The sequence below is a fragment of the Pseudopipra pipra genome, chromosome 18 (assembly GCF_036250125.1).
Source record: "Pseudopipra pipra isolate bDixPip1 chromosome 18, bDixPip1.hap1, whole genome shotgun sequence".
Taxonomy (NCBI): Eukaryota; Metazoa; Chordata; class Aves; order Passeriformes; family Pipridae; genus Pseudopipra; species Pseudopipra pipra.
The window spans coordinates 8,519,030-8,532,837 of NC_087566.1; the positions used below are offsets into that span (position 1 = coordinate 8,519,030).

The following is a 13,808-nucleotide window of genomic DNA, read 5'->3' on the forward strand; positions in this document are numbered from 1 at the left end:
GGGCTGCGCGCCCTGCTCGGGGCTCGCCCTTGGAAACTGCGGCGCTGTGTCTGGTTCTTGGTGGTGTGAGCGGGTGATTCTGGGGAGGAGAGGTGTGAATATTCCTTCTATTCCTCGGTAAATGCTGACCTGCAATTCCCAGCATCCTGCACTTACATCCTGATATTTCACTGATGAGCGATTTGCCTTATAATTTACCTGGGGTTTTATTTGTTTGGTTTTGTTCTCTGCCCGCTCCCCATCCTTGTGTTGTTCCCAAAGCTCCTGATTTCCAGGTGAGCTGCCCTTGTATCCCCCCAGGTGGCTCAGCAGAGTTCGCTGCCATGTTCTAGCCAGCGTTAGAGCTGCGGGATTCCCGGGAACAGGCGCTGCTCCAGGCCCCTCCTGCTTCCCGCTATAGCACTCGAGCTGCTTCCTCAGGCCATGCAGTGCTCCCTTTTCTGTGCCACAGCAATGGGGCACAAGGTAATTGCTGCTGTTACTCACATGGTAATGTGGCTCCTGCTGCATGAAAATCAGCAGCGAGTTTTCCCGTTCATCCTGATATCTTTGTTCTGATCTTGTGGTTTAAATAATTTTTAAAAATATAAACAAACAGAAGCCAACACCACAAGAATGTCTTCCAAAGGGAGAAAAATTTAGTCTGGGATTGTATATCTTTGAAAATATGATTGTGACATGAAGACTTGTCCCTCCCCACCCCTTCACTTACTCCGTGTGCTGCATGGGCAGTGTTTTATGGAAGTTCACAGGTTGCTTTGAGATCTTTGAGCAGAAGGATTTTCAAACATGTGATACCTGTGTTGACAAGTAGGAAGAAGGAAGGAAAGAGGTGCAAAAGAGGAAATGCCTTTCTGGTGGCTGCTTTGCAAAGAAAGAGCAGAAATATGGGTGTAATTCTGAAACCAGCAACGACAGAGAGAGGTTTTTGTGACGTGTGTGTCTGTGTGCACCTGCTGCAACATGTAGGGAGACAGCAAAGCAAATACCTCCCCTCCACCCAACAGCAGCATAGCCTGGTCTGAGGAATGTGTAACTGCTCAGGTACAAAACCTCTTCATTTACATGCTGAGGATTGTTAGTTCTTGGTGTCAAATGGTGAGATTTCAAGGTTCTCTTCCAGCCCATACGTGCTGGAATGTTTTCTGTCTGTGCTGAAGTGCACTAAAGCTTTGTGTGTATTGGAGGGAGAGGGATGAGTTGGCTGGAACAGAAAAGCTTGGAAATGTGACCTCAAATGTCTGTATCTTTAGGGATCAAGAGGGAGATTTTATTTGGCGGAAGAAATAGTTTTATGTAATTTTTATGGTTTCTCTTAAAGAGAAGATCTCAGCTTTCTAGTGAGGGCAGAAAAGCAGCTGTCTTGCATCCTCATCCCAGATGTATCCTGTAGGGAATAACAGCCTCTTTCCTCATGTGATTATACTGTAGGAAGGAGGAGAGCTCACTGTGCTGATTGCTATGACTTCCTAGAGCTCCTGGAGATTTCCTGAGTTACAGTTGTAGCTCTTTACCATCTTCTGAATGTGTGAATATTCCTGGGTAAATACTTGCCTTTATTCACTCAGCTTGGGCAGATTGTATAACTCCTTTAGTGTTCCTCCCTTTATCCTTTTAGCCCTGATAAAATTTTTCTTGGGAGGGACTGAGACCATTTCAAAACAGATCCTCCTTAAAAAGCAGCAGAGTGATCTGCCTTGCCAATATGATTTTTCAGAACTGCTTTTCTAAAACACTGGGGTCAAATGTTAGGTCTGTATGTTGAATGCAAGTTTTCTAATGTTTGAACATGACGACCATGAATGAATGCAGCTCTTGTTGAATCCTCTGGCATTCCCTGGGGACTACTGGCTCTGCTGGCACGTATGAAAAGTAACTCGCCGGAATCCTTATTGGAGCAGCATGTTTGGAAATGCCTCAGCTGGCTGGTGCTTTGTTATTTAATGAAAGGCAATTATATATTGCATTAGCTGTAATCTCAGCTCCAGTTTCTGCAGGAGCAACCATTTCATTCTGGACCAGCAGAACTCTGGCAGCAGCTCCCTGATGATTCAGACACCTCCTGCCATGTCAGTGCTTGTCCAGGTGTGTGTCCTCTGCACACTTTTATTTTTGCAGTGATGTTGCTCTCGTGTGCCTGACCCTTCAAAATACCCCCAGAGCTGGGATCTGGCTCCAGGCCTCTGAAAGGCTGCAAAGGATTTAGAAGATGGATCTCAGAACAGGCTGTACAAGTTTCTACTTTAACACCCACCAGAGTTTTTGCACCTGGAGTGTCTCATCAATTGTTTGTACAAACTCAGACAGAAGACTCTTTGGTGAATAGAATACATTCTATTAATTCATAAGACTCTACTGATTCCAGAAGAAACGCCACTGAAAGCTATTCATTCCCCTGATCTTTATAATCTTACTGTGTATATTTTTAACTTATTATGAGAGGAAATTGCAAGGCAAAGAGAGGAACTCAGTATTTTATAGAATTAGCTTATTTGACATTCTCATTCTGCTGCTCTCCTTGGCAGCAGCATCCACTCAATCACAGCAATATTTATCTAAGTTCTGAATTTGGGCTTGTACTTTGTTCTGTGCCAGCCCCACAACAGTCATGGTGCTAATTTAAAAGGCTCAGAACATGGGGAGCTAAAAAGGGACTGCTGACTTGATGTTTTCCCCGAGTGTGAAACAGTTACAGTTTCACCCAAGTCTATCAAAATGAAATCCTTACTATAAAAAGCAGCATCTTTGTTTCAGCTGCTTCAGTTGTAATTGTATTAAGGAGAAGCCTTTGTGTCTCTGGGGTTTGAGGCTGACAGGAGATGGTATTTTCCTTCTCAAGAGTTTCATTTGAACTTTAGATCCCAAATAACTTAAACTTGAGGCTCTACTATTCCAAAATCATCATTTTATTATGACTGAGATTGTAAAGTGATCATTTTATTAATGCACTCACTGTTTTGTCACCATCAGAAGTCAGTGTGAACAGGCAAATTACTCTTGTTATTATCAAAATGGAGGATTTTTGGGAAAGGTAAGAATTCCCTTGGAAAAATGTAGGAAAGATAGTCATGATAATGGGCTTATAAAATTATGAGGTGGTAATTATTTACTTTCTGAGTTGCAAACTTTTTCTACTCCTCAATCCTTGACTCATTCTGTAGGGAATGATGTGCTGAGGAGGATCATGTGCTTTCTGATCTTTTAATAGACCATAGCAGCGATGTTTTTATAATCCATGTGTTCAGTGGCAACTTGAAGTGTTAGAGTTTGCATCATATTAACAGCCATCAGCTCTTCCTGATTAATTAAAGATGGCAGGAATCATTTTAAAGCAACTGAACAGACTGTGTTTGAAATAGCAATAGACTGAGAAAAAATTACCTGCAAATTGCCAGCCCAAAATAGGGGTTTTTTTGCTTTGTATTCAGCAGTCTTCACGTTCCAATGGCTTATTTTTTTAACTGAGGATCTGGAGGCATTTAGGAATGTGACTGAGCAGAGCAGCTTCTAGAATGATAAGGTGAGGTGACTTAGAATGTCCTTGATGCAGAATTAAAATGCACAGGCAGAGCAGAAGGTTTGCTGAATTACCTTCCTCACAGCATTGCTGTAATATCTGACTGATGCTTTCAGCTCCTAAGCCTCTTACTATCTTTGATCTGATTCAGCTGCTTCTTAGTGCAGTTTCTTACTTACAGGAATTTGCCCCTCCTTCCCCCTTTCCCAGGCATGTGCTGGGAGGATCCTGTTTATACAATTTGCAGCAAATATCCTGCACTTCCCAAGGTAGAAAAAGAGCCATGTGTCTTATTTACCAATTTAGTAATGTCCCTAGAACCTTCTAATTTTCAGTGGATTTGGGTCTCAATAATGGTTGCCTTCCTGACTGTATTATATTTAAATTTTGTATTATCTCCAAACAAACTGATAAAACCTGCTGCTGGCAGATGTATTGACAGCAATACTCTGGTTTTTCATGTTACTTCAGAAATTAGTTGGTCTGGTCTAAAGTTTGGGAGAAACTCAAGACTATTTGAACACAAGTCTCTCCCTAGTTCACTTACTTCTGTAAAACTTGCAGGAATATTATGTATTTTTTTAATGATCTCCTACCTTTAATTCTATTTAGTTGAAATTATCCCAGCAGGTTCAAAATCGAAGCAGAAATACAGATTTGAGGGCAGGCCTGGCTTCCCGAAGTCTGATGTTAAAAGATACTCTAAAAGTCTTTGGTCCTGAATATAGTATGGATCTTTGAACTACTATGGAAAACAGTTCAAGCCATCTCCATGGTAGATAAATACAATATCTGCTGTTGATCTCAGTTAAGAAACAAATCTAAAGTTGCTGGTTGAGCTGTGGGTCCCCATGTCTTAAATGAAGGACAGTGTCTGGGGTGTTTGGATTGATTCCCAAACATTCTTCCCCAGCCCCTCTCAGTGCACAAGGCAGGAGGAGTGTCCTGAGTTCTTAAGGAAGCAGGATTGACTCTGAGAAGGCACAGAAGCCCAGGAGCTGTTTGTGGGGTGTCCTCAGCCCGTGCTGTTGGTTGATGGTGGGCTGGGGATGACAGGAGCAGTGTTTGTGTCACAGCCTTGGGACCGGCAGGGACATCCCTGTGTGCCTTTGTTTCACTGACTGCTTCAGACTAGGGAATGTTTACCTAAAGCAATGTCCTCAAAGCCAGAGCTGAAGGGTTTTCCAGGACCTGTGATCCTGCAGATACATGTCAGTTGGTGAGATTTGTCGGCCCCTCTCTGTTGCAGGTTGTGCTCATCACCTCAGTGGCACTGTCAGAAGAGCTGTGTCACAGCCCTGGGCAAAGGGCCCAAATGGCTGCAGCCTCTGGCTTTGTGTTTTTGTGGCAGCAAAAGCAAACTGTGCTTTGAGTTAGACTAAAGACCTACTAGAACTTGCATGCAGCAGTAATTTCCTGGTTATCCTGGTAGCAACTGTGAGGGCCCTTCAGGAGAGCAAGAATTGCTTTCACTTTGTTAATTTAATAAACTAACCAGAGATACACTTCTTCAAGAATCTGTCTCCTCTGAAATTCATATTTATGTTAAAAACAGTGTAAAAACTGAGGCTTTAAGGTTCATGTAGGATGAGTGGGTGCCTTTGGGAAGGTTTACCTCTCTGCAGTTCCTGGGATGGTTATATTGGACTGGGCTGGAATGAGCTGAAGCAGAATGTCTTAAGGATCCTGTGTAAATTAGGAGACACTCTTGCTTATTTTCTTACTACATTTTTATTTCCTGTACCAATATCTGCAAACAACAGATCTGAAAGGTTTGGATTACTTTTTTTTTTTTCCCTGCCTGATCAGCTGAGTTTTAAATGCAAATTTTTTTTCTACCTTTAAAAGTGAGTACAAAATACTGGTTTGATGGGCACATACCAGCCCACATGTTTTGATGCTGGCAGTGAGCAGAGCATCTATTAACCCAAATAAATACGATTTAATGGCATTTGGCACAATAAACATTGAATTAAATAATGTCTTTTCTCATAGTAATGGTGTATCTGAAAACTATATTCAGGTCATCACGTTACTTGATTAATTGACATAAAAATCAATGGTTTCTGGAAAACAAAATAAAACTGTGTTTTTAAATGCTCCCTTTCTCTAATTGCTGTGTTGAATGAGTAATCAGATGTCAATCCTTACTCTATTGAAATCTTTCAGTTCTTAATTCAGTTTATTTTCTGGTTTATATATAAATTCTTTCTCAAAGTCTCTTTGTTTCAACTCGAATGGTGCCTGAAGATGCCTCCAATGCCACAGTGTCATCACTGACCAGAGCAGTTAAGTTCTGGAGCCATATTGGGGTTGGTTTAGCAGTGACCAGGGCAGAGATGTTCCATCAGCACCACAATAATTTGCAGTTTGTGCCTTGCTTTGGTGACAAATGCCTGCGGTGCTTTCTGGGGTGTTGGAGTCTGGACTTGCTGCTCACTCAGGAAGTGCACAGGGCTGACAAAACGTGGGGAATTTGCTGAGGGTCAGAGGGAAGTTCACCCCCCATTTCAGTGGATCAGTGCAAAGGGACCTTGATGGGAATTCATTGCTCCAAAATAGTTGTATTTCAGTAGTGAGTGGCCTGGAATACCAGGTGTGCTCATCATTCCAGAGGAGCTCTGTAAAGTTAAGGCAGGGGAGGCTTCCAAATCCAGCCTTCTGGTTTAGCAACTTGTAATTGTACAGACCTGACTCTGCAGCTGAGACACTTACAGTGGATATTGTGGGGAATATTTCATTGTAAATGTAACCCAACGCTTGCAAAATGATGATTCAGCCTTTTTGATTGCCCAGGAAAAAATAACCTCCAACAGACCCAGGAGGCAGCAAAGGAGGAATCAGGATCAGGAAGATTTTTGTTCCAGGATTCAGCTTTTCTCTCACTCTGTGCTGACATTGCAGTTTTCCAAACACGAGGAATCTGGCTGTGGAATATGAAGTAGGGGAGGACTATCCTTGTATTCCCCTTGGAAACAAAACAAGGTGGTGGCAATAGGAAATGTTGTTTAGGGAGAGTGTGTGAGGCTTTTGCTTTCTGCAGTTTATATCTCTGCTGTGCCACCTCATCCAGAATTGCTCCTGTAGGGATTCTGGTGGGAATGGCCCAGTCTGGTCACTTTGGGGACCTGCTGAGCTTGAATTCTTCTCATTCCCATCTGAACCTTGCAGTAACTGGGCTCTGTGATCTGACACATTCTTGCACACAGAGAAATATTCCTAAAGGGGCAGCAAACAACCAGCAGTGCAATGAGAAGGCATTGATTTTGTTCAAAGCAGAATGGTTGTATTTTTAAATTGTATGTGAATAAATTCAACTAAAGGCATGAAGTGGTTTTGTAAATATGCATACTGACTTTTTACAGCAGTGTAATATCAGCCCAGGAGACTGCAAATATGACTTGGGGGAGCTGTAGTAGGAATTAGATCTGAATCAGGCAGAAGATGTTTATGTGCTTTAGTTTTAAGATTGCAATAATTTTAGGAGTTGTGTTTGTGAAGGGTCAGAGCTCTTGGAGTAACTCATGGACCAGAGGAGAAAACTTTCCAGGTTCAAAATTCCAAGTTACTTTCTCTAAACTCAAAACACTTGAGGAATAATTCATGAGCTGTGCCAGCTTGGCCACAGTGGCATGAACAAGAGTATGAAACAGATTTAAGAAATGCTGCTCAGACTGTTTCAAACACGGTGCTTCTTGTGGTGAGTTTGTCTTTCTCCCAGGAAAGTGAAGTTACTGTGTTGTGGTGGCCTTTGGAATATATTTTCCATTTAGCTTTTCTACAGAAGGGATTTTCTATTTGGGTCATGTCACCTTGTCTTGATGGGATGGTCAGAATTTGATTTTTAGATACCTACTGTTGATGCCACAGGGATTACTGATGGGTTCTAGATCCCTGTGAGATTTTTCAGCAGTCACCTATTCTACAAACCCCTTTTAGAATATTTACTCTTTATCTGTTAGTCTGAATGTATTTTGCAAAGCACCTCTAATCTCAGCACAACTAACAAATGATGCTTAGAAATGCATTGGCATTGCCAGGCATTTCCCAACAGTATTTAGCTTGTTAACGGTGTTAACAAAGTTAAATATTAATCTTTTTATATGAAATGTTTTGAAGAAATTGTGCATGACCCGTAGTGGGTGATGATGGGTTAAAATAATTGGCTTAGTTTATTATCCAAACAAACCATGGGTGGTGTTCCAGCCCCAGAGAAGCCTGCCCAGAGTCAGGCTGGTGTGTCTGCCCACAGCAGGCAGGGATTAACCACTGTCCTGACTCCATTCAAACATTGTGCTGCTCTCTTCTGGAATATCCTCGTTGTTTCTGCACCAAAGGGATGGACAACTTGCTTCTCTCCATGGAGACACTGCATCTGTTCCCTGGGAGTTGTGAGCAGGGATGTTGGCAAATGTTCCTTCCTTAAATTGTCATCACTGTTTCAAATATTTTACTTTTAATTCTGGCACTACCTGTGCTGAGGAGGGAGAGAGTTGTGGCCACGAGCTCATCAGGTTTAACTAAGCTCAAAGAACAGCTGGACTTAATGATTTTAGGCATCTTTTCCAGTCTAAACTATTGTGATTCTATTGCTACTCTTATTTTCTTGTCATGACTTTAGTGCTAAGTAGATTAGACTTTAACTTTTCTCCCTATTTTCTTATTTAATTATATTTTAGTTGGTTTTGGAATGCTAGTTGTTGAAAATAGTCTTGAAAGAAAGGTTGGACATCTGCTTTCTTTTTATTATAGGAATTCCTTTTGTAGCAGTTGGGAAATACTCTGCTTTTATAACCCAAGCTTGTGTGGTTACATTTTGTTTATTTATTTTTAATATCAACTTGCCAACAGAATTCATATCTGTTATCACATTAGTAGGATTTATTTACTTACACCAATGGTTCTCAACCTGTTGCTTATGGATTGCTTTGATCTGTGCACTTAGAGGTCTGTACAAGGTAGAAAAGAATATTATTAATCAGCTAAGGGGCCAGTGCAAGGATTCTTGTCTGCATTGGGTAATTTTTGATAGTTAACACACACAAAAAAAAATGCAATTAATTTGAGACTGTAACATTTTCATGTTGTGTGAAATCCTGTATTTCCAATAAGGGCACAACTGTAAAGCCTGTGTTTAAAGTCTTTGTATGCTCAGTTACTAATTGGTAGAGCTGTAGTGGAATATTTTATCAGAGTCTTTCTGGACCTTTCCTTAGGTTCCTGAGATGATATTTTGAACCATTTACAGTTCATACTTTGCCTGTGGGTTATAAAGATCCTTTTTCAGGAGAGCCGAGATGGATTCAGGGAGGGAATGGGGACAAGTAGGGAGCTGCTCTGTTTGAACTAAAATGAGATCATTGACATCTGGGGCCTGTTAGGAAATGCTGGAGTGTGTAATTCTTAAAGTCACTTGCTGCAAATTTCTGTGCTTTCAGTGTTTGATAAGCTCCATGAGGCAATGCTGCTGTGAAGGTCCTTCCCTGAGACCCAAAGTTGCTTTTTAACTATGGAAATGAGGGAGTCATTTACCAAAATGTGTTGCCTATAATTTTAGCTTTTATTTTGTTGGAATTAAGCTACGATTTCAGCAACTCTGAAACCAGGGCACAGGGATTGTGTTACTTCTGGCCTAGTTGAAGGCCTGGTGTTGAGAAGAGCAAATGACACAGCAAATATATAACCCATGACTGGGGAGGGCAAGATTAAAACATGAATGAGTTCCCTGAGCCAAGAAACGCTGTGTTAGAACCTTCTAACTTTCTGTTGAGCAGAGGCTTGTTAATAAATATTAATAAATATTAATAAATAATTGCCTGAAACTGGAAAAATGTAATTTTGGGTGGTAATTTAGTGTGTGTTTTCTTGTGATATACCTGTCCTTGCTCAGTGTAGATGGTTATTACCTGTGTGGTGCTGGAATGCTCTTTTTGGGCAAAAAAAGAGTTAGAGTATGGAAAAGGATGTCAGAATGCTCTAGGACAGTTCCAGCTTCCTGGCTTTGGGAGAAGTCTTCCTTAAGGGAGCCCAAATTTCCATCAATTTACTGTTTGGCACTGACAGAAAAGACCATGAACTAAAAAGACCTGACCTTGATGCTTCTTGTTTGTCTGTGTTTGTGCCAAATCCTTCTTTATCGTGTAGGTTTTTCCGTTCCATGGATTTGGATGGGTTGAGGAATGTAAGGGAGGCCTGGAAAGCCTGGCTTTGGAAGGAACAGGGCCTGCAGCCTGAGGAAGGACAGGTAGAGAGCACATGTATGAGATAAAAGAAGTCCTTGGCATGTAAGAGCAGAGTACAATTTTAGAAGATTTCTAAAACAAAACGTAAGGAAATATGATGCTTTCAGACCATCATTTTCATGGAGCAGAACTGGAACTGTAGACAAACACAAGGTTAAAATATAACATTATTGCAGCCTTGGAAAATGCCTTGAATTTGGCGTGTCAGGTGTTGAAACAGCATAGGGAATGTTCCTCTTTGGTGTTGAGGTTCCCAAAGCAGAGTGTGCCTGACACTTCCTTTGCACAGTGAACTGATTTTTACAAACACTGTTAATAATACACGAGGGGACAGCTCAGACTGGCAGTAAAGACAGGCTTGGTTTATCCCCTGAGTCTTCCTGCTGCTCCTTCAGTCAGGTTCGTTTTCCCTTTAACCATTCTGTGCTCCCAGCCTGCACCTCTGGGCACTGGGAATGATGGTTTGGGAATTGTGCAGCTGCCCAGCTTTGTGCTCTGACAGGTGCCAAAACGCTGAGTAAAGGGCAGGACCGAGCCCTGCTTTGTAGTTCTTGTTTGTCGTGTTCTGAACAAACAGTTGAGCAAACTGTGTTCCTTTTTTCCCCTGCAGGTCTTTGTTGAGGTGCTGTTTCAGTGGCACTGCTGTTCTGGCAGTGTCTTAGAGAAAACTCAGCAAACAGCCAAGCTGCTCATGCAGAACATTTATTCTTTTGAAGATGGGGCAGAACTGTCGCCTTGAAGTTCAGCTTTGAATTCAGAGCGAGGAAAAAAAATACAGATTTTTCGCTTTAGGTGAAAAAGGCTTTGTGAAGCCTCTGTGATCAGAGGGAAGATGCTTCTGTGGCAGCACATAGTTCCCTGAAAAGCTTTTAGCTGGCTTCCAAGTTGGAGCAGGGCTCTGTCCCAGCAATGTTGGGAAGAGTCCCTCCTCCTCAGAGCTGGGGACTGGGAGCCAGAGGATCTTGTGATCTGAGCTCACACAGCTGAGCTGGTGTTTGCTTTCCACTTGTCATCATCCAGCTCTTGATCAATTTTAGCTTTTCAGTTCCAATCTCACATAAAAACCTTACTCTTTTTATCCTGCAGTTCTTGATTCCCTTGATTTCCCTTGCAGTTCTCCACTCTCAAGTTGGTTTTGCTGGGATATTGCAACACTTGAAAAAAAGAGGACTTTAAAGTCAGTGTGTGGAGTGATTAAATCTATGTATAATGTTAGTTATGCTGTTAAGGGCTTTGTTTTTCCTTCTTAAAAAGGAAAAGCAGTTTTAGTTTAAATCTCAAGATGAGATATAAACTACTTTTAGTTTGAATCTCACGATGGAAACAGCACCACTCAGAAAAGTGAGTTATTTTGATGCTCTCAGTTCAGACTTGGTGTGTTTTAATAGGAAATGGCCTTCAAAAGATACATTTAAAATGCTTTGGTTGTTACTGTAAAGCAGCTTTATAATGCATTTCATACACAGACTTTATGTATATGGAAATTCCTTCTGCAGGAGTTCAAATACTGATTTTTCTGTCATGTCTACTTTTTTATATACAGGTTTATTCCAGAGTTGAAAAAGCTTGAAGAATATATTTTATCCATGTTTGGGAAAAGATAGTTGCTACAGACAAGGGGGAGAAACACTGGGATTGATAAAAAGATGAGTATGTTAAAACCAAGTGGACTTAAGGCTCCTTCAAAGACCATCAAGCACGGGGGTACATTGCTGAAAACACCTACACCTGTTGCAGCTGGTAAGGAATAGTCAACTCTCTGAATTTTCCCCTTATCTTCTAAAAAAAAGTAGTTTGAATGCTGTGAGAATACACTGTTTTTACTCATTACACCAAGGGGTTTTTGCTTGTATTTATGGTCTGAAAAATTAAATGTACAATTTGCAAAAAACTCTGAATCTACTAATTGACTGTGATCAAGCTGTCCCTGAGGAAACCTTGTCATGGTAAAAATACTTGGGTAGTTTTTGAGGTAAGACTTGTGATTTCCATAAGATTTTTACCAAAACCTTCATTAAATGCATGCAGTGTCTCTGTCCTTAGATTTTGAATTACTGCATTCCAGAGTTTTCATAAGAAAATTTGGATTTGTGCTCTTCCTGCTTTTCCAAATGCGTTGACGCTGAGTAACGATGCTCTTTGGAATCTCAGTGTGTTTGATTGCTGTTGTTTCTCCTGGTTCCAGCTGCAGCAGAAAAGGCAGTTCCCAGTGAGAAGCCCCCAGGCCCAGCCCCTGCAGATGCCCACGAGGAGTTTGTGGACGATTTCAGGGTCGGGGAGCGCGTTTGGGTCAACGGGAACAAACCCGGCTTCATCCAGTTCCTTGGAGAAACCCAGTTCGCTCCAGGGCAGTGGGCAGGGATTGTCCTGGACGAGCCCATCGGGAAGAACGACGGCTCCGTGGCCGGAGTTCGCTATTTCCAGTGTGAGCCCTTGAGGGGAATATTTACCAGACCATCCAAGCTGACAAGGAAGGTTTTAGCAGAAGATGAAGCCAACGGTACCCAGACCTCCCACCCTTCCAGAGCCACCTCCCCCACGTCCACATCAGCTGCCAGCGCCGTGTCTTCGGCGGCTGCTGCGCTTCCCCCGTCAGGAATTCCCCAGAAAACCTCCCCGCTTGCTGCTAAGGAACATGCAACTCCTGCTCAGATGAGCAACCTTTCCAAGACTGCCAGTGAATCCATATCAAACCTCTCCGAGGCCGGGTCGCTCAAGAAAGGAGAAAGGGAGCTCAAAATTGGAGATCGAGTTCTGGTAAGATTCCCCTGCAGCTTCCCCTGCAGCCTCTGGCTCTGCTTTGCATTGGTTTGTTATCATTGTGGCTGAGATTCAAAACTTTCCTGCTGTTTCCTGGTCAAGGTGCTGGAAATTTATGCTCTGGTTTTCTTTTCTGTAGTGTCTGCTGTGAACAAGCTCTTTGCCCGCTGGAGGAAGGTCTTTGCAATACCAAGAGAAAATGATTCATTTGGCAGGTTTTAATCTGTTGTGGTTTTGAGTATTTAACAACACATTTGTAGCTTATCCCTCCATATCTTCAAGAACAACATGCTAAATAATAAACCAAGCATGTGAGGCTTCCATGCAGCTCTTTTGCCCTGTCCAGGGTCATGTCTTTAGAAAGCAAACAGGTCAATAATTGATTGTTCCTCAGTGGTGATGGGCAGCAACAGGAGCAGTCACATAATGCCACTGCTCAGTCACATAATGCCACTGCTCACCCAGGAATTCCCTGTCTCCTGGTGATGTGCCACGTTACTTGGCTGCCCTTCCCAAATTCAGAACCCTGAATGCTTCTGCTGATGTATCATTTCACCTTTTTAAAAGGGAGCTAAGCTTTGTTAAACATTTTTATTTAAATAATTAGCCTAGACTGATGGTGTAAGCCTGTCATTTGGATCGATGCAATAGAGCATGGAGCATTTGTGATGATTGATTTGATAGACACCAAGAAAAGTGGGAAACCCTGCCTTGGAACAGTAGCCTTTGCTTGAAAAGGCAGTGGAAAGCTGGTGGTGTGTTGTTTTGTGTTGTATTCTTAATTTAAAGAGTATGTATGTAGCTGCAAATGTAACTGGAATGGCCCTTGTGTGCTCAGCAGATCTCTGATCACTGTAACATCTGAGTTGAGGTTTGATTTCCTGCCACGTGTATTAAGCTGAAGAATTGTCTCACTGTTATTTTGATACAATCTCTTGTTATTTACAATATGATTTTAAAATCTCCATTAGGTAAAACAAGGGCAGGTACAGGTGTCCTGGCATAGAAAACATTTTGGGGTTATTGTAAGGACATTGTGTAGAAAAATCTCTTGTGGATTTTATTGTTTGTCCTGCATTGCCCCACCAGACAATGACTCAGCAGTAAAGGTGGATTGATATTTAAATTTTACTGTATTTTTAAAGGAAGAATTTGACTCCTCTTTCTGTTTAAAGAGAGCTTAAAACACAGGGCCAAGTTGAAGAAGGAGACAAAGGTGAAGTGAGGGCAGGGGTTGGCTGACAGCTGGATTTGGGCTGAGATGTGTTTTCTTGGAGTGCCAATGGAAA

The 13,808-nt window shown here is 41.9% G+C and overlaps 1 protein-coding gene across 13 annotated transcripts in view; it reads left to right on the forward strand.

Annotated features, from left to right (window-relative positions):
* CLIP1 (CAP-Gly domain containing linker protein 1) overlaps positions 1-13,808 on the forward strand; it is a 59,422-nt gene that overhangs the window by 556 nt on the left and 45,058 nt on the right. For 11 of the 13 annotated variants that reach the window (XM_064675040.1, XM_064675029.1, XM_064675036.1 and 8 more), the window contains exons 2-3: positions 11,303-11,499; positions 11,945-12,516. In XM_064675040.1, coding sequence (XP_064531110.1) covers positions 11,406-11,499; positions 11,945-12,516 — 666 coding nt within the window. In that variant the 5' untranslated portion in view covers positions 11,303-11,405. Of the gene's footprint in view, positions 1-26; positions 118-445; positions 466-11,302; positions 11,500-11,944; positions 12,517-13,808 lie in introns of those variants that run through there. The other 2 variants (XM_064675026.1, XM_064675028.1) reach the window with 2 other exon arrangements.